We start from the raw sequence: 21,481 nt of genomic DNA, 5'->3' as shown, positions 1-21,481 counted from the left end.
TTGCGACGCCTTCCCCCTCTCCCTAGGCCGCCGTCCAAGGCCGCCGCCCCCTCCTTCATCCGGCTGCACCACCTCTGTCCCGAGAGGCCAGCCACCTTCTCCCTCTTCTTCCTCTCCTCCTTGATCCCTTCCAGCTTCTACAAACAACTCCATCCCGTTGGATTATCAGCCCGTCCTTCCCTGCGCAGTCATCAGTCGGAGGCTGATATCTTAAGATCCCGACGTCCTCTCTAGACCCACGACCTACCGCTGGAAAGCTAACGCGGAGATCTACAACATATCCAAAATTGAGATTGATCTGACGGACGGATCTTTAGAAATCGTGTCTACAATCAGGTCAGAACTACCCTTCCAGAAATCAAGAAGAGTCAAGAATCTTGGGATACGGATCAAATTCTATCGGATCGCATCAATTTGGTATCAGAGCAGTTCAATCTTTGGCCTGGGAAGATGGTGAACACCCGCTCTACAACCTCGAAGCAGCAAGAAGCGGCATCTTCAAAGGGCATCGACCCACATCAAGAAGGCTCGCGATCACCCGCGGCCTCGGCGGACCTGAGACCCGATCTTGATTCCACCGACCGTCTCTTGGAGTTCTTGCGTGGGAATCAAACAACTATGCAGCAGAGCCAACAACAATTGATGGAGAAGATGGATACCACGCAACGCCATATCGAGATGATGTTGCAACTATTGCTAAATCAGCGGCAAGAAACTCCACCGGGGGGAGCTCCGCGTCGGACCCGGGTGGAATCTCCGGCCCCTACCCGTGGACGACCAGGACGGAGGGGACCCCCTCCTCGTGAGCCTCTCCTTCCCAACCCACCAGAGGAGATGCGGCTGGACCAAGGAGAAGATCGACCTAGACCTCGACCCGAGCTCATACCGATTGGCGCACGCGCTAGGGCTCGGGGGTTGAGCCCGATTGGCATCGACGACGGGTCGGATATGGAGGATGATCCCATCCAGAATTTTCAGATGAGGAACCAGCGTGTGGGAGAGTACCCACGCCGAGGATATGAACGAGATCGGGACCGTAATGGAGATCGAGAGGGAGGAAATCGCGGACTGACTCTTAGGCTGAAATTTCCTAAGTTTAAAGACGGCGATCCTCTCGATTGGGTGTATCGAGCTGAGCGGTTCTTTCACTACCATGGCACAGCGGAGGACCAAAAGGTATTGATCTCATCTTTTCACCTAGAAGAGACCGCCCTGCGATGGTTTCAAACCGCCGACCGAGCCCGACCTTTCAACGGTTGGGAGGATTTTTCTGCAGCAATTTGTCGGCGTTTTGGCCCTACCGAGTACGATGACTTCCAGTCTATGCTATCAAGGGTCACCCAAAAGACTACTGTTAGAGCCTTTCAAGAGGAGTTTGAGAGGATCAGCAACCGAGTGGTGGGGTGGAGCGACTCCGCGCTGAAAAGCGTATACCTTGGAGGACTTCGTGTCGACATTCAAGCCGAGGTAAGGACTTTGCGGCCACAATCTCTGGAGGATGCCTTTGCCTTGGCCCTAATGGTGGAAGAGAAGATCAAGACCACTCGATCAGCGGCACGGGGCAGCTGGACCAACCCCCGGGCCGGCCAAACCGCAGGGGGCTCCATCGGCCAGCCGAGAGCGCCGATGGTTGCAGCAGCCAACACAGGGCCGAGGACCCCTCTTCGCTTGTCAGGTGACGTCAAGAGGGTTGAGCGTCCACCCGGGAGGACCTTGACACCAGCACAAGTGGAGGAACGTCGAGTAAAAGGCCTATGTTTTCGCTGCGACGAGAAATTTACACCGGGACACCGGTGTGCGCGGCCCGTCGGAGCGGTGATGTTGATCGACGGATTGGAGGACGAGGCCGTGGCTGAAGATGGTGATGAGGTTGCTGAGGATGAGCCCCAAGATTTAGAGGCCGAGGAAGAGGACGTGCCACCTCAGATTTCATTGCATGCCTACTCCGGATCGGCGACACCGAAAACGCTACGCGTGGACGGCATGATCAAAAGACGTGTGGTGCGTATCCTCATAGATACGGGCAGCACCCACAATTTTTTGGATGAGAGGCTCGTCAAACAGATCGGTCTCATAGCAGAGCCAACATTGGGCTTCGACGTGGCATTGGGTGACGGAGCCACATTGAGGGCGGAGGGCATATGCCGAGGCATCACTTTGACGATCCAGGGCAGCCAATTCAAGCTCGATCTCTATCCGTTGGCATTACGAGGAGCTGATTTGGTCCTTGGTACGCAGTGGCTGCAGAGTCTTGGCCCGGTTACATTCGACTTCGCCGAGATGTGGGTGACTTTCAGACGGAGCGGACGGCGAGTTAGATTGGATGGCATTCGGCCTAGCCCAAGGGCTGCACTTCAGCCCCTAGTCGGCTTGCCCGGACCCGGCGCGCACAGCTACTTGATGCAGCTCTTACCTTTGTCGACGGAGACCACGACGGAGGCAGGTATACCTACTGATTTGGCTGCTCTCTTACAGGGGTTCGCAGATTTATTTGAGGAGCCTCATGGTCTTCCACCCGAGAGGGAGCACGATCATCACATAGAGATTGTACCGGGAGCAGAACCGGCGAATGTGAGGCCTTACCGCTACCCGCACGTTCAGAAGGAGGAGATCTCAAAGATGGTACGAGAGATGTTGGAGAGCGGCATCATTCAGCCCAGTAGAAGCTCATATTCATCGCCGGTGCTGCTGGTACATAAGAAGGACGGGACGTGGCGATTCTGCGTCGACTACCGGGCACTTAACGCGATCACCGTTAAGGACCGGTATCCGATTCCAGTCATCGAGGAGCTGTTGGATGAGCTTGCTGGTGCGGAATACTTCAGCAAACTTGATCTCCGTGCCGGATACCACCAGATCCGTGTCAGGCCCGAAGATGTGCACAAGACGGCGTTTCGGACACACGATGGCCATTATGAGTTCCGGGTGATGCCGTTCGGCCTCACCAATGCACCAGCGACGTTCCAGGGGCTCATGAATGACATATTCAGACCATTACTACGACGGTATGTCCTTGTATTCTTCGATGACATACTGGTTTACAGTCGTTCATGGCAGGAGCACCTAGAGCACTTAGAGGAAGTGCTGAAAATTCTGCGCAGAAATCAATTGAAGGTAAAGCGATCCAAGTGCCTATGGGCCGAGCCGAAGGTCGAGTACCTAGGCCATGTCATCTCTGCTGCAGGTGTGGAGCCGGACCAAGCAAAGATACATTGCATGACCGAGTGGCCGCTACCCAAGAACCAAAAGGAGCTGTGAGGATTTTTGGGCCTAACCAGTTATTACCGCCGGTTTGTGGAGGGATATGGAAAGATCGCCGCGCCACTGACCCTGTTGCTGCGAAAGGGCGAGTTTAGATGGACCGAGGCAGCGACGGAAGCGTTCGAGAAGCTCAAGGAAGCCATGACGACGGCCCCGGTTTTGGCGCTACCCGATTTTGCCAAACCGTTTGTAGTCGAGTGTGATGCTTCCGGTGCCGGCATTGGTGCTGTTTTGATGCAGGAGGGACGGCCAATTGCTTTCATGAGCAAGGCGTTGTCCCCTAGGACCCGCTCGCTGTCCACATATGAGAGGGAGATGATGGCGGTCATCCATGCAGTCACAAAGTGGAGGCCGTACCTTATCGGCCGCCGATTCATCGTTCGGACTGATCAGCAGAGCCTTCCATTTTTTCTTGAGCAGCGCATACATACTCCAGCCCAGCAGAGGTGGGTGTCGAAGCTTCTCGGCTACGACTATGAGATGGTGTACAAAAAGGGCGCAGAAAATCGAGTGGCGGATGCACTATCGCGCCATCCCGAGTCCGGCGAGTTGGCGGCTTTGACTACGCCGGTTTTTCCTTTTATTTCAGACTTGAGGACCGCCACATGCCGGGATCCGGACCTAGTACAGATCCAGAGGGAGTTGGCAGCAGATCCGAGCAGTCATCCCGAGATGGAGGACCGAGATGGGTTGATTCTGGACTATGGGTTGATCCGCGTGCCCACCGATTCAGCCATGTGGCAGGTATTGATCCAGCACTTTCATGATACTCCTTTTGCTGGACACGAGGGATTTTTCAGGACTTACAAGAGGCTGAGCCAGAGCTGTACGTGGGTAGGCATGAAGGCAGCGGTCAGAGCTTATGTACAGCAATGCGATGTGTGCCAAAGGGCGAAGGCGGATTCACTGCGACCTGCGGGTCTACTTCAGCCTTTACCGATTTCTGATCAGGTTTGGGAGGATGTGTCGATGGACTTCATTGAGGGGCTGCCATTAGTTCGAGGGTACTCAGTGATCATGGTCGTTGTGGACCGCCTCAGCAAGTATGCCCACTTTTCGGCGCTCGCACATCCATTTTCTGCTCGACGGGTGGCAGAGGTCTACATACGGGACATTGCTCGATTACATGGTATGCCTCGGACTATTGTTTCTGATCGTGACCGCATTTTTGTTAGCGCATTCTGGCAGGCTTACTTCAAACAGCAAGGGACGAAGCTTGCCATGAGCTCGGCTTACCACCCTCAGACCGATGGACAGACGGAGGTGGTAAACCGCTGCATCGAGCAGTACTTGCGCTGTATGATTGGTGATCGGCCCCGAGAGTGGCTTTCTTATTTACCTTGGGCCGAGTATTCATACAACACCGCTTTCCACTCAGCCATAGGGATGACACCCTTTGAGGCGGTGTATGGACGAGTACCACCGACGCTGCGAGTTTATGATCTACTGTCACATGCGGACCGGACAGAGGCAGATTTTGAGCTCTTAGACCGCGATGCTACCTTACGGCGGTTAAAGTTCCACATAACGACTGCGCAGAACAGGATGAAGCAGCTGCATGATCGGAAGCACAGAGATCCAGTATACGAGGTGGGCGACTGGGTATACGTCAAGGTGCAGCCTTATCGACAGTTGACACTGCGGCCCATGGCGAACCAGAAGCTCTCTCATCGCTTCTATGGGCCCTTTCAGATAATAGAGCGCATTGGACCCGTGGCGTATCGCTTGGACTTGCCGACTACATCGAGAGTTCACCCGATATTCCACGTGTCGCTTCTGAGGGCCCGACTTGGACCCAAGACATCTGTCGGCCCAATCATACATGAGCCACCGGAGGACGAGGTAGTGGAGCCGGTTCGAGTGCTGGCGAAGCGCAGAATACGAGTAGAAGGACGACTGGAAACCCAGATACTAGTGGAGTGGCTGGGGAGAGCAGCAGACCAGGCCACATGGGAGTTTGAGACTGAGATACTTGATCGTTTTCCTGACTTCCGACCTTGAGGACAAGGTTAAGGGAAGCGTGGTGGAGTGATGCGGTTGGATCCACTAGACCGCCTCGGACTTAATCATTTGGTTATTTTTGCTTTTGAGTCCTTGATGTTAATTTTATTTCAGCATAGCCTTGCTCGGGTTAGCCGACTTGGCCTTTATTAGAGTCGCTTTGGGTTTAGTTGTTTCTTGAATTCAATTAGATTAAGTCAAGTTAAGGGGTCAGGTAGCCACCTATAAATAGATGTGGTGAGCACCTATTTCAGTATGCAAAAATTAATTGAAAGGCTTTTGCCCTAGCTCTCTTCCCTTCTCTCTTCTCTTCTTGCGACGCCTTCCCCCTCTCCCTAGGCCGCCGTCCAAGGCCGCCGCCCCCTCCTTCATCCGGCTGCACTACCTCTGTCCCGAGAGGCCAGCCACCTTCTCCCTCTTCTTCCTCTCCTCCTTGATCCCTTCCAGCTTCTACAACAACTCCATCCCGTTGGATTATCAGCCCGTCCTTCCCTGCGCAGTCATCAGTCGGAGGCTGATATCTTAAGATCCCGACGTCCTCTCTAGACCCACGACCTACCGCTGGAAAGCTAACGCGGAGATCTACAACATATCCAAAATTGAGATCGATCTGACGGACAAATCTTTAGAAATCGTGTCTGCAATCAGGTCGGAACTACCCTTCCAGAAATCAAGAAGAGTCAAGAATCTTGGGATACGGATCAAATTCTATCGGATCGCATCAATAATAGCTTAGATGCTGCTCAAGATAGCATCAAGATAATAGCTTAGATGCTGCTCAAAGAATCTGTTCTATTATAGTTAGGAGGAAAGAATTACTTGCAAGGTCCGGAAGCGAAGTGAGAGATTTGATATCCTCATTTATCCTGTTCATTGAAGAAGTTTGAAGAAGATGTGTTGAATCTACTGTAGCTGGCACATCCCTTGAATCTACTGGCACGGCACTGAAACTATTCTAATACAGTAAAATATTGAGAAGACAGAGAACTGGGAGGAGAGTTTGAATGTGATCTTTTCTCATTAGTCCAAGAACTTACAATGTGTGATTGTAGACATGCGGAATTCTTATGAACATTACATGCGGAATTCTTATGAACGTTGTTTTAAAAACAGCCACTACAGCAGCTATAGTGGCCATTATATAGATATTATGTGATTGTAGACATTACATGTGGTTGATATTTTCATTGCTTTGGCCTTGATCTTTTTTCCTTATTTGTTGCATGAAGTTGATATAAAATAATGATTTTTGATACTTCATAAAAATATATTGATATGTTTCAACAACCCATTTTGAGTACATGGTGCCCACTATAGCACCTGCCATCTGCTCTTCGCCATGAAACCCCCCGGCTACTATGTTCCTGCAATCCACTTTTTAGTACATTGCTCATGAAGGATTTTAAAGAGTCCTTTGTTTCCATTTGAGTTCACTCCTTGCCTCTATCTACTCCTGAATGGAGATAAGCATTGCCACCTTTCCCTTTGAAAATATGAGTGTGATTGGAACACTTGTGTTTAGTTCATTAGTTGTTAAGGGTTTCCCTTTCTTGTGCACTTTCAACTTCTTGTAAATTATAAATGTAGATACTATGATTACATAATCCTAATACACAATGCATTGTCATATTTATCTACTTCAAACATTGTCGACCAATCAAATACAACAAAAAACTCCATCAGAGAAATAACAAAATTCAAATTGCAGCCACTCATCATCATCACCTATGTCATTTCCAAAAGCAAAGTTTCATAACCAATTTACAAGCATTGGATTGTGCTTCATTGCTTGGTCTGAAGTTGCAAAAAATGAATGTTACCACTTCCCCCTTTTGTGTTAGCAAAGTTTCATAACCAATTTACAAGCATTGGATTGTGCTTCATTGCTTGGTCTGAAGTTGCAAAAAATGAATCTCACTTAATTGACATACTAACACAAATTTATGTTGTTTTTATGTGGCTGTGGTCGTTTGGTCAAATGGTGAACCAGTTGGATCTCAAGGTAGTATTATCTAAACCCTAATTATGCTTTTCTCTTTTCCCTCCAATATGAATCATGATCTAGTGATTTGCACAAATGACTGTGAATCTGAATTGGGACTGGGCTTCTTGATCAAGATTTCTATGGTTCATAATACTCATGTTTCCTTCCTTTGATTAAAGGTTCTTGGGGAAGCTGGGGGGTTGGATTTGTTAACTGATCCTAGGCCTATTAATCTCCAAGGAGGAAAAAAGTCCCACATGATTCAGGCCGGAGAGTGTTGGGTTGATAAAAATGGTACTCAAATGGGCTTACAAGCCTATAAATCCAGTAGAAAATTCAGTCCAAATCTTGATAGATTATCTAAATAGGCTCTTAGGAGAACTGATTTGATACTTAATTTTTTAACTTAGCCAAATAGCAACAAAATAATAAAAAATAATAATTGTTCAATGTGCATCAACGATCATACTTATCAGGGTTGCCGCTCGATCGAGGTTTGAGGTCTGCTCGGACGGCGCCGGAGAGAAGGGAGGAGGAGGAGATCCTCGGGCGGAGGCAAAGCTAGAGTATCAGTAAAAAAAGAAAAAAACACCCACGAACACACGAACAAGAAGAGGCGGAGAAGGAGGAGAACAAGCGAGACGAGAAGGAGGGAGAAAAGGGAGGAGGAGAAAAATACCTCAGGTGGAGGTCGGGGTTGGTCGGTCGGCGCCGGAGAGGAGGAAGGAGGAGAGGAGGTTGGAGTCGAACGCTCGGCACCGGAGAGGAGGAAGACGGGTGGCAAAGGCAGCGCCAGAGAGGAGGAAGATGGAAGCTAGGGCAGTGCCGGAGAGGAGGAAGACGGAAGCCGGAGAGGAGAAATAGGGCAGAATGAGGGAGGGATCGATCGGGGTCGGGCACTGGGTTTTAAGGGTTTCTAGCCTTAGACGACGCTTAGAAGCATCGTCTTTGATCGACGCTTATACGCGTCGTGTTTACTCGACGCTTATAAGCGTCGTCTTAGGCCGGGGACAATAATGACGCTTAAAAGCGTCGTCCTAGGTCCAGCTCCCACGCTTCCCAGCAACGCTTTCGCTAGACGACTATGACGACGCTTTTAAGCGTCATTTATTCTTCAAAATGCCGACGCTCTTAAAAAGCGTCGGCAAAATTTGGCACGGCAGAAACTTTTGCCGACGCTTTTTCCTAGCGTCAGCAAAAAAGGGTCGGCCTTTTCTAATTTTACTGTAGTGCGCCATATGGAAATAAGTTGTGCCAATTTGATGAGGTTCTTAAAGCCACTACTTTTTTCCGAGAGAAAGAAAGTTGGTTCCATGTTACATACTTACATCTTACCATGGGCCTATAACCATGCTTCTCTGTCTCGTGGCTGAACCACTTGGTTTGCTTGAAGATAGAGTTGTTGGTGCCTGTGTTGAAGACTGTGAGGACCAATGTGGGCATGTGTTTAGTCCGACATCGGTTATTCACCAACGAAATCTTGAGTACTTATACCGAACTAAAGAACCAAAAAAATATCTTCTAGCTAGTCATTCTAGGTGGGCTCCTCGGTTATTATAAATGGCACAGAACGGACCCGGCTCATAACCCATGTGGACTAGGGAATACTACAACATGGGTATATTTGATCTGATCACAAGCTGATTGTGGTGTTTATGATTAAATTTGAATGGATTTGAATCCTTAGCGTGACGAGGATGCCCGGACTTAAACAGAAGGAGTATATGATGACTCGTGCAGATGTGTCCGTAGTCTTCATCGGTTATTCGCTGGTAGATTTTGGATACTTATATAGGTATCAGAGCGAATTTGGCCCATAATCTATGGAAACTAGGGAACACTGGAACATGAGTTCATGGAGGTTGACCACATGCCGATGTGGTGCTTGTGATTAAATTTGAATGAATTTGAACCCTTAGCCTAACGGAAATGTCAAAGCATGAACAGAGGAAGTATGTGAGAACCCGTATGGGCATTATTCAGTCCCATCTCGGTTATTTGCCGAGAAGATCTTGGATACTTATACAGGACTAAAGAATTCAAAAAATATCTTTTGGCTAGTTATTTTAGGTGAGGTCCTGAGTTGTTATAAATAGTATTAAAACGGACTGGACCCATGGCCCAAGTGGACTATGAGACATTGCAGCACGGGCTCATTAAGGCTGACCATGGGCCGATCGTGGTGCTTGTGATTAGATTTGAATGAATTTTGACCCGTAGCCTGACGAGGCGTCATGGTTTAAATGGAAGAAGGATGTGAGGACTTGTGCAAGCATGTGTTTAGTCTCATGTCGGTTATTTGCCGGAGAGATCTTAGATACTTATACGAGACAAAGAACTCAAAAAATACTTTCCAGCTAGCTATTTTGGGTGAGTTATTACAAAGGCGTCACTAATTGAGACACGATCTCAGTGAGTTGGGCTATCTTCTCCTCTAGTAGTATGAGATATTTCATTATTTCATCATCCGTCAAGGTAGAAGTAGCGGCAATACTCGCCTTTGTCCTCCAATATACTTCAAGCACAGATAGCTCTTCTTCTAACAACTTGTACAGCTCGTGCATTTGGACCATGCACTTAAGCTCCCATAGATGTAGAGGACCGAAGTTTTGATACTAACTTTATCCGATCAGAAGAAGAAAGATTTTTTTCAACTCGCTCAACTCGAATCTCTCAAAAGAAAACTAGAAGAAGCTGGAGGAATCTTAAAAGTAGAGTTTTAAGTCTCCTTTTCTTTCATTAATCCTTAAAAAATGAGATACATAGCTTCTATTTATAATGTGAGGTCCACACTAGCACAATATTGGTCTCTAATCCTAATAGGACTCTTTTTCCTAAAATATACATCTTAAATAGAAAAAAGCTAAAAATTTTAAGGAGGTAGATCTCGATTTCTACATCAACTCTTTCTTATGTCGCTCCACTGAATTCTTATCATATTGAGAGCTACTCTCGGTCAAAGTCTTACCTGAAAAGAAAACTTTCGGTTTGACCAGCCCATTTTGGAGCCTAAATGATAGAATTTCGACCCAATTCAACCTCTTGGCCCAAAGTTGTAGATCTCGAAAAGATACTAATTTTTTTTTTAAAAAAAAGATTATCTCAATCAAGCATCGTATGAGCAAATTATGGCCTCGTGAAATTTGGCCTGTGACTCGACATCCCGATGTAATGGATCTCAGGCTTGAACTCTATCCAGCCTTGCTCGTAGTAGTCAAAGTAGTCCACATCGAGTCTGAAGATCCTCCTGGATCCACTCAAGTAGTTATATTTTGTAGTTAAGACTATTGCTCTACTGTTTCATCAAAAAAAAAAAAAAAGACTGCAGCTCTACTGGAATTTAGATGAGATAGCAAGGTGGACTCATTGTTCAAACTATTATATGACCATTAGGCTTTCCAGGATTGAGATGGGATAGCTACAAGATATCAAATTTGAAGACTCACTTTGCTGAAATTCCCCGAGTCCAGTATAAACTATTCCATACGGAAATAAGATGTGCCAATTTGCTGAAGTTCTCAAAGTCGCTACTTTTTTCTTCGATAAAGAAAGTTGGTACCATGTTACATCTTACAACGGCCCATAACCTTTCATGGTCAACAGTCTCCATTCAAGCTCTTCTTCCATTAATCCTCATTTATTTCATAAATGAACTTGTCCCTGGAGAAATTTTCGTCATTTATAATCGGAATCTTTTTTTTTTTTTATGGAAAGGTAAGCAGAGAGACTGCCACCCAGCTTTTATTGAAAATCGATATCTACAGATAGAAAACAGAAAATAAAAAAAAGTATGATGCTACCAAAGATCGAAGCTAGCAGAGATTCCAGCCATCTATGAAAGTGCAAGTGGAATGAAATGGCAAAATGAAGAGTCAGAAGCTGCAGAGAAGTAGAATGAAACGGAGAGCTTAATCCAAGGTTCAATCATCAAGAAGCGGCCCCAACCAAAGTCAGCAACTTGTTCCACATCTTATCATGACGATGGGCCGTTCTTGTTGAACAAAGAGGCGTCCAAGACATATTATACAGGGGAGGTCTTTCGGAGATATATTCTTCTATTTCTTTCTTTCCAAATTCCCCAGTACATGGCTGCAAGCAGTTGGTCAGCTGCCTTCCTTATGGAACAATCAAAGGACGATCTCCTCCAATTAGTCCAAGCATCATGCAAGTTGGAATGCCAACCCCCGATGTTCAGCTGAATTTTTAGAGCTCTCCAAATGCTATTTTGATGAGTAGAGGATTAACGGACTCGACCCTTGGTCCGCCCAAAATATATCCAGAACTAATATGCCAACCTTTCCTATCCAGAATTTCCCCCGCATGAAGCCTATTGCGCAAAGCGAGCCATAAGAAAATCTTCACCTTTTCCGGAATGGCTGCCTTCCAAATAGTTTTGAAGTGAGGACATACGAGCCACCGTTGTTGAGAAATTGTAGAAGGCCGCCATGGAATAGATGTGTAAAGGCCCACATTTTATTAGGCTTGGGGCACTAGGCCAAAGGGGGAGGGAGATTTCCGATTGGAGACTTTTTCCCTCCCCTGTTTCAAACCCATCTATTCCTCCTCCCCAAATCCATCGGAAGGAAAAAAAAAGAAGAAGAGGGAAATGGGGGATCAAAATACTTAATAAATTTCAAAAGAAAATATGTTTATTTGTGATTTAATTTTCAATCATTATTCTGTATTTTGATTTATCATCTGATATGCTCCGACCTCACTCTGGGGGTATTTTGTTACTTACTAGGCTAGTGTAGCTCGTTATCTTATTTTCTCTATTTTTCAGATCTAGAGACTTGATTGCATGAGATTGGGAAGTGCGCTAGACTTTTCGATTATTACTTTAGTTATTGGCATTTTAGTTAGATTAGCTTGGACATTTGATTATGTTGGCATATGCTATTTTGAAATTTTGTAAAACTGCTTTTGAATAACTTAAATATTTTTGTCAATTTTAGGCGTTTGTATTTGCTTAGATATGATCTGTTGCCTTGCACGCCTGTACATGCGGCATCTGCTGCGCTCCGTGCTCGGGGCGTGACGAGAGTTGCTTATTGTTTTGTTGCATAAACCTTTACTATAACATTGGAACTCACAAGTTCTCTTGGCGACAATCCTAATAAGATCTTGACAAGGTTATTTCATCAGAGAAAATTCGTTTTCTGAGTAGTGAATGAACTTTCTGCCGGGATAAGCCTCTCATGGAAATCATATAGAATAAAGAACACACCCCCATATATATATGTTAATTTTTATCTTGCAGAAACCTGAAAAATATAAAATTGGGAAATAGTTTTTGCTTGTAGTCTTTTAAGTCTCGTACTTTCTAGTGTCCTTTAAATATATCCCCTTTTTTTTAATGTTTACTGAGATTATCCAACAAGAAGCCTGGTTGTACACTGCTGGTGCTGTCACATGGTGATATTTAGATTTTTTCCTCCCCGAGCTTACTATTTGTTGGATCCACCTGAAGTTCTTTTGTCATGGCTACTTCAGGGTGTCATCCATCATCATGACGAACTAGTTAAATACTTCAATCAAAGAGGGGTCTCTGCAATATTCCTCTTCAGAAGAAATCTACTTCGTCGCATGGTTTCAGTACTTGCAAATATGCATGACCGGGGTGCCAAGCAGCTAAATGGGACCCATAAAGCTCATGTGCATTCAAGGGATGAGGTCATGCTTTTGCACTTTATACCGAGATGTATTAGTACTTTCTCAAAAAAAGGAACAAAAATCTCTGATACCTATAGTAGACTTGAATCTTGAGATGTGTGGTGGTTTATGGCATACAGGCTGATGTACTTGCAAGATATAAGCCCACAATCAATGTAAATTCATTGGTTCCAGAACTAAAGCAGATGGATAAGTGGGGTGCTGATGCTCTGGATTACTTCAAGAGCACTCGCCACATTCTTCTCTATTATGAAGATCTTGTGAACAGCCGCAAGGTGAGTGGTGGGAGCAAGGTAGAGGGAATGTAAACAAATATAACTTGTACCAGCCTAACCATAATATTCTTTGTTTCCTGCAGAAGGTTAAGGATGTTCTAAAGTTCCTTAGACTGCCAAAAAGGAAGCTTTCCAGCCGTCATGTAAAGATCCACACGAGACCATTGTCTGATCAGGTTGAAAACTGGGATGCTGTCTATAATACTCTGAAGGGAACAGAATATGAGAGCTTCTTGCATGCTGACTATCAAATGCAGCAAGAAACCATCACCTAGGCGCGGCTGGTTGTAAATAACTTATCGTCGGTTCTTTTTTTGCCCTTGCATGCTGGTGCCTCCCGTTGAAGAAATTTTGATTATTTTTATCCTAACAGAAATTCTTATACAGGTTTACAGAGATATGTTTTTTCCCACTTTACAGAACGTTCTAATTTATATTTGAGCAATAAAAATGAAAATTGGCAGCAATTTTTGTCCCTATGCTTATTTTCAAGTTTTCAAATCTGATTTTCTTTTTTTAGACAAATGAATCTTTTAGGTTGAAACTAGCTTGAGCTGTTGATTCGGTGATATCAGATGATATAGCTCTTTTGGAGCCAAAGGATTGTGCACACCCAGCCCATAAAGGAGTGATAGATTTAGAACAATCAGGTTGGTCGAAGAAAACAAGGCAAAATTTAAAAGAATTAGTAGGTTGGCATCATGTAACAACCTAGGGCTTTACCTAAAATAGCTAGCTAAAAAGTATTATTTGAAATTTTTGATTATGTATAAATACTTAGATCTATCCAGTGAGTAACCGATGTGGAACTAAACACATGCCTATACGGGTGTCCTCGTCAGACTAAGGGTTCAAATTCATTGAAATTTAAATGATTTTGTGCTGCAGTATTTCCTAATCTATATAGATTATGGGTCGGATTTGCTATGATATCATATTTAACAACTTAGAATTTTATCTAAAATGGTTAGCCGGAAGGTATCATTTAAGTTTCTTGATCCTATATAAGTATCAAAGATCGATCCAGCTAATAACTGATGTGGGACTAAACACACGCCTGTACGGATTTTGATACATCCAATTTTCTATTCCAAATTAGAAAATTTACAATTTCTTATGGTTGCATTCACCCTGACATCTTTTATCGACCTTCAAATACTGTAACTGATAAGTCATTTACAGTTAGCGAATCTTGCTTGCTTGATGATGAAACAATTTCAGTGGGGCCTTTGTTTGCAACAAAACCAGGTGGTTTAGGGTATGGGAGACTGCCGCTCTCGCTGCCTAGCATCAACACTACAGTCGACATTGCTGGCCTGTCCTCCGGGTGCTCTTGAACACACAAGAGACCCACCTTTATGCACCTCAACACTTCAGCCACGGGAAATGAGTAACCTATTGATTCATACACTAGTTCCAAGCCATTCCCTTCTTTCCATGAATTCCATGCCTGAAAAATGTGCAGCAAATGTCATTAATTCTTTTTTCTTAAAAAAATAAATAAATAGAGCATCTAATTGAAGGACCTTTTTTTATACTTACATGTCCTAGAAGATTTATATGGCGGTTGGAGAGATAAACCCCTCTATTTTTCTTGCTACTTATGATTTCAAGTACTAAAACACCAAAGCTAAATACATCAGATTTCACTGAGAAGATACCATCCATGGCATACTCAGGAGACATGTATCCGCTGCATTATCATTAAGGTGATTGAACTATTAGATTTTCAATATAGAATATTATATGTACAATAAAATACTTTTCTTGAGCAAATTTTGTACAAATAAATACTTCAAAATACTTACTAGGTACCAACCACTCGGTGTGTATTTACTTCTGCCTCATCCCCCCCAAATATTCTTGCCAAGCCGAAGTCCGAAATTTTGGGGTTCATCTCTTTGTCAAGTAGAATGTTGCTAGCTTTGAGATCCCTGTGGATAATTCTTAATCTAGAATCTTGGTGGAGATAGAGAAGCCCACGGGCGATCCCTAATATAATGTTGTAGCGGGTTTGCCAATCCAGCAGTGCAGCTTTAGCTTTGTCTGATGAAAAATTAGTTGCGTTAACTTTTGTATGCTATTACTCGGAGTAAAATTTAGTGAGCAAAAGAATGCATGCAGTCCAAAAGCCATCAACGTTGGTAACAAATGAACTGCTGGGTATTGTGAGACTCATGCTGGTAAAGATTGATTAAACTGTAATAGCTTGAGAAGCATCACTGTGACAAGCCTATGCTCAACTTGATGGGGCTTGGCAACCCTACCACACATCTGGTTGAGAAATCTAACCAAAATTTTCAACTCGAGCTAAGAAAGTGGTGTTTTGAGTGTTCTCTCTTTTTGAAATGGCATTTCAGTTAAGAAAGCTGATTAGAGAACGTCACTTTGAGTCCACAATACTTATTATCCAAAAGTACTTTTAGATAAAAAATGGTGTTTGGTAAAATTTTCGGAAAACTGTTTCAGCTTTTGCGATAAGCTGAAAATAGCTTTTCGGAAGAAGCTCCAATTTGGAGCTTTCCGAAAATGCTATTTTCAGCTTTGTCGGGAAGCTGTTTTTTGGACCAAAATACCCCCATTTAAATCACACTTTTTCCCCCAAAACCCTTATCCCGCCTCTTCCTTTCTCCCTTTCCCTCTCAATCTTCTTCTTCCTTTCTCTCTATTTATTAGAGAGATAAATGGTCATTAGAATGATAAAAAATTAATTTACACTAATAATTATAATATTTTATATATTTATTATTGTATTATACTATAAATATAATATTATATTATATTATATCATAATACATTGATATGTTATGTTAAATAATTTAATATTATATTAAATTATTATTCTATAATACATAATGTTATAGTACTATCTTATAATAATATAATATTATATTATATTAATATTATACTATATCATATATTTATGTATTAATACATATTATATTTTATTATGCTTTATTATATAATACCGATAATGTTCTTTATGGTTATTTTGTCATATAAAAGTACTTTCTCAGTTTGTTTACCAAACACATGTTAAAATGCCATAGCACTTTAGAAATGTAGTTACCAAATAGCAAACAGATTTTTATAAACGCTCTACTTCCAACAGCTCTACTGCTAACAGCTCCCCCAAACAGGGCCTTAGTCCTCTACAGAAAAAATGGAAAAGCTTAGTACTGATTTGAATGTTAGTTTTACAAGAGGAATAATAACACTTAATCATGACATTGCTAATGAGATATTAAGTGGCGGGTCAGAGGGGAGAAAAAGATTTACTAACCAAATAGGAAGGCATCCAAGCTTTTATTAGGCATGTACTCATAGATTAACATCCTTTCCTCTCCTTGGATGCAGCAGCCAAGAAGCCGAACAAGGTTCCGGTGCTGAAGCTTGGCAATGAGCGTCACCTCATTCTTGAACTCATCGATGCCTTGCACTGAAGTCTTTGCAAGCCTCTTCACAGCTATTTCTTGTTCCTCCCCCAGGTTTCCCTGAATGCTCCACATCCAGCATTATGAGACACTGCTAGTATATTGAACAGGGGGGGTATCAAACAGATATCAAGGTCCAGACGAAACCAACATGTATCTAGAATACTGACTTTAGAACCAGACACTGATCAAGAACCTCATAGTGACTTTTTTTTTTTTTTTTTTTTTCATGTATAGAGTCAAAACCCCCACATGACAGCAATTATCTTGCTAAACATGTCACCTAACCATTTTCTCATGAAAGGGAATTCACATCATCCAGATTGCAATTAGTATAATTTGATCTCACTGATCTCTCCTTCCATCCTGGTACTGATTTCCTAGTAATGACGTTCTATAAAGTTCTGTTCTTGGACAGAGAGCATACCATGTATACAGGGCCAAAGCCACCTTCACCAAGCTTGTTTTTGATAGAGAAGTTATCAGTCGCTGCTATAATTGTACCCAAATCATACAAAGGCAGATCCAACTCCTTTCCTTCAGTGCCTTCATTGATGTAGTTATTGGCGAAGGAACTGGTACCTAACATGGACATAGCTGTTGAACACAAATAATTGTCAGCATGAGCCTTATATTACATTAATTTATTATGATGTTGAAGGTTTAATTGTACCCTGTTTTCTTCTCCTCCTCCTCCTCCTCTTCTTATACCAAATGCAAGAACCAATCCAGCCAAGCAGTAGAGTTCCCAGAACAGAGCCCACCACGATGGCAGCTATTCCGCTCTGGTGTGAATGTTTTGATGCCGAACCTGAAACGTCACTGCCATTGTATGAATACAAGAATTTGTTTTCTTTCTGTTAGTTGTCAGTCCTTCTCAAACTACAATAGTTGTTGCTTAGCTACTTCAGCAACGCAACCAAACTTGTGGGGTCCGGGTTCCCTTGGGGCAGGATCTGTTTCATGGAGTATGACTTTTCGGATGTACTGCTATCATGATCTAAGGTCGTGAGATTATGAGAAGAAACCACAAGAAATCAGATTATAGATAAAAATTTTCATACCGAAACTACATTCTGGCCAATGTAGAACAGGTGTCTTTATAATTGGAAATTTTTGTATATTAATGTCATTGGCGTCTTTATAAACTAATGTCATGTTTTATATACACTGTACATCTAATCAACGTCAGTCAAATCTGTAGGTATAAAACAACTTTCCGTTGTTCATTCTCATCTCTCCAGGACCATAGAAGTGGTGGAGATATGTTCCTGGGAAGCACAGAAGACGGTTTGCAAAATAGCTAACACTGCAAACGGTGAAACAATCTGAATACAACAGGGCGTTGGAGAAAATTTAGAAAGTAGTTTCTGAAAAGTAAACTCTAGGAATTGCGTTCTCTTGACGGCATTCTGACCTTTTTATCAGATATTGGCACATTGTCTAAAGTTATAGAGGTGTTACTCCTGATAAATACCCTGGTCTTACAGGACCTGACAAACTCTAATAGTACAAGGTTATAAACTGGTAAATTTTCCTCCAGTCGAGGATATTATCGTATTTCTATTTTCCAACGCCCAACTAAAATCTAAAGGGAAGCTTCTGTCGTAACTTCCAGGCGAAATTTTTATAGTAGATGAAACGAACATAGCACTAAAGTCAGAGAGGTCGGCTTCTCGCGCTTTTTTTTTTAGTTTGTTTGTTTTGTCTGCTGTGGTGGAATGCTCATACCACTTGGGCATAAATACATACAATAGCACTAAAGTCAAAGACGTCGACTTCCTTGCAAATAAAAAAGACAATTTGCATTTGTTTGGATAGAACCCCCCTTGGTTTTGGAGACTCTGCTTTCCTCCAGCTAGACCTCTAGGCTGGGGTCTACTACACCAAATTCCACTCGTTGCCACTTCGGTGGCCCTGGATTATACACACCATTAGCAATGTGTAAGCTCCATACAGAATCGATGCAAACAAGAGCCGGGCTTGATGTTCGCTGGACTTCAGCTCCCAGTAACCCAAGTTATATCTCATCTAAAAAAGTTCTTTTTTAATTGTAATATTTCATCTAAATTATCACTATTTATCTTAAGCAACGAAACAGAACGTACCTAGATCGGCGGCTGCTAGCCGGACGTAGATATCCTGTCCACCAAACGTGAACACCCTAAGATCAGTGAGTTCGGTAGTCCAAGTTATGCACCCCCCGCCACTGGAGTTAGCACTAGCATAAGCCGTGCACGAACAATTCCTCAAACACATAGCCCTGCACTGATCTAAATTCAAGCTCATGTCGACGGTCGAGTTCGACGTGTCGGGTAGCTTCACCTCGTTCACCGTCACGAAGCCGTCGGTCCCATTCCGACAATCCAGTGCTGTCTTCCTTTTGCACCCATCCGACCCATCCCTCAGAGCCCAATTCGTCGGCGACCTGGGCTCGAACCCCTGCAAGCAGTCGCATATCGGCGAGTTGTTGGTGTCGCAGAGCCCGAATGGACCGCACGGCGACACGCCGTCACACTGGTCCTTGGGAGCAAACCAGAAGATGCTCCACACTTGGCTCTGGTCAAGCCAGACCAGTCGTTGGGTCACGCCGGACTGGTTCACGATCAGCCTCGAGATGACCGATCCGTTGAGGATGTTGAATGCGTAGTAGATTTCATCCCGGTCCATGACAAAGTCGAAGGTGAACATGCTATACGTCTTCATCTCCGGGATGCCGCTGAACCTTTGGCCGACCCATGGCCCCGTGCGCCAGAGCCGGTGCGCGCCGGCCCATAAGAATATCTCGGGGTCGCCCTCGACGTCCAGCGCCATGGAGTAGTAGCCCGGTGCCGGGTCGCTAGGATCGGTCCATGCCGTCAGGTTGCGGTTCAAATGGCTGGTCAAGTTCCACCCGAGCTTCATGCCCGGGAGCAGCGTGTCGGTCGGGTAGTCGAAGCTCTGCCATGCGAAGCTACCAGGATCATTGCTATCACCATTAGCTTCTTTTACGATGAAATTGCCGCTGTCTAAGAGTTGTGCGACTGGGCTGGCTAGGCCCGATGAGCCCGCGGACCAGACGGCCGTGGAGTTCTGGTCGGTGACGACGAGCGTTCCGTTGGCGGTGATTGATAAGCTTCCCTTGGGCTCGGAGATCGGGTGCTGGCGGTTGGCGACCCACACGACGGTCTGTACTGAGACCTTGCGGTACCATATGCCTACATAGCGGTTGTTGGAGTTGATGGGACTGAAGAAGCCTAATTCGAAGATCCCACCGGCGGAGATCAGGATTTGGCCGTCGCGGAGGGGCTGGGTTGGAGTCAGGATGTCGCTTCCAACGGAGAGAGAGAAGAGAGAGGAAAGGAGGAAGAGTAGTGATTGGAATACGGGAGGCCTTCTCATGTTTCCAAATGGCTTAATTTGGTGCAAAGGAAAAAGAAGAAACGTTCTATTTATTCTGGGATTGCACTACCGAACCTTGATCGGATGATTAAGTAAAAAGCTAATAATGATAAGAAAGGATCATCTAACCTATAATCATCATTTTTTAATCTCTCTTGTCTGGACCGTTTCATATGGCAAATGGTGGAATGGAGTCAGACCTGGTGCAGTGCGTTAAGGTTTATCATATAAAATAATGACCGTTGAAGCTGGAACTTGGTGACTCCACGATTTGATCACGGCGGTGGAAGTGGATATGGTAAACCGGGATGAGCACAACACTAGCTTGCGGGGGACGGACGGCTTATGATTCCTTTGGTGGCGATTACAGAGGAGACCAATTGATTGTCGGCTCAAAGACTTGTGTGGTGATGAGCTGAAAGTTCATGATACACGGAATAATATATCGTGGCCCACTGTCATGAGAAGCACGGCATACTACGACCAGCCAATCAGGGTCCACTATTTCGGCATTGAACGAATTCGATGGCTGATATCATACGGAGTGATGAAGCTCTTTCATCTGCACCCGTTGGTGTTTACAGGTCCTTGAGATATTCCTATTCCTGGTGCTTATTTCTACGAACGTGGGGACCAGCATGCATCAGCATATCACGACAATGGAGGATGGTATGTAGCTCCGTGGACTCAATGTTCAAACTAATAGACACCTAACTGGGTGACACAAGTAGTCATCTTTTATAGTTAAGACTGCAGCCCTACTGTTTCATTAAAGAAAAAAAAAAAAAGACTGCAGCTCTGCTGGAATTTAGATGAGATAGCAAGGTTGACTCAATGTTCAAACTAATCTTGGAATATAATATGACCATCAGGCTTTCTAGGAATTAGATGAGATAGCTACGAGATATCAAATTTCAAGACTCTTAACATTGATGGAAGTCCCCGAGGACTAGTATAAACTGTCGCCATATGGAAATAAGCTGTGCCAATTTGATGAGGTTCTTAAAGCCACTACTTTTTTTCGAGAGAAAGAAAGTTAGTTCCATGTTACATACTTACATCTTACCATGGGCCTATAACCATGCTTCTCTGTCTCGTGGCTGAACCACTTGGTTTGCTTGAAGATAGAGTTGTTGGTGCTTGTGTTGAAGACTGTGAGGACCAATGTGGGCATGTGTTTAGTCCGACATCGGTTATTCACTAACGAAATCTTGAGTACTTATACCGAACTAAAGAACCAAAAAAATATCTTCTAGCTAGTCATTCTAGGTGGGCTCCTGGGTTATTATAAATGGCACAGAACGGACCCGGCTCATAACCCATGTGGACTAGGAAATACTACAACATGGGTATATTTGATCTGATCACAAGCTGATTGTGGTGTTTATGATTAAATTTGAATGGATTTGGATCCTTAGCGTGACGAGGATGCCCGGACTTAAACAGAAGGAGTATATGATGACTCGTGCAGA

The 21,481-nt window shown here is 44.2% G+C and overlaps 2 protein-coding genes across 2 annotated transcripts; one reads left to right on the top strand and one right to left on the bottom strand.

Annotated features, from left to right (window-relative positions):
• The first annotated feature begins 12,636 nt into the window (after window positions 1-12,636).
• LOC148715257 (uncharacterized) lies at window positions 12,637-13,469 on the top strand. Its single transcript, XM_088701109.2, has 3 exons — window positions 12,637-12,919; window positions 13,039-13,194; window positions 13,278-13,469. The coding sequence occupies exons 1-3, from the start codon at window positions 12,659-12,661 to the stop codon at window positions 13,467-13,469; spliced, it is 609 nt and encodes a 202-aa protein (XP_088557235.1). The 5' UTR covers window positions 12,637-12,658.
• A 765-nt stretch (window positions 13,470-14,234) lies between these two features.
• Window positions 14,235-20,155, bottom strand: LOC120110554 (receptor-like serine/threonine-protein kinase SD1-8). The gene is made up of 7 exons (XM_089923491.1): window positions 18,737-20,155; window positions 17,302-17,439; window positions 17,056-17,225; window positions 16,478-16,688; window positions 15,003-15,240; window positions 14,737-14,887; window positions 14,235-14,644 (listed from the first exon to the last, which is right to left on the bottom strand). Exons 1-7 carry the CDS (start codon window positions 20,007-20,009, stop codon window positions 14,336-14,338), a joined length of 2,490 nt encoding a protein of 829 aa, XP_089779617.1. The 5' UTR covers window positions 20,010-20,155; the 3' UTR covers window positions 14,235-14,335.
• Window positions 20,156-21,481: the final 1,326 nt, after the last annotated feature.

This window comes from Phoenix dactylifera, chromosome 1 (genome assembly GCF_051530095.1).
Source record: "Phoenix dactylifera cultivar Ajwa chromosome 1, Ajwa_hap1_PhDact_Kaust_v1.1, whole genome shotgun sequence".
Taxonomy (NCBI): domain Eukaryota; kingdom Viridiplantae; phylum Streptophyta; class Magnoliopsida; order Arecales; family Arecaceae; genus Phoenix; species Phoenix dactylifera.
This window is presented reverse-complemented; position numbering and strand designations above follow the sequence as displayed.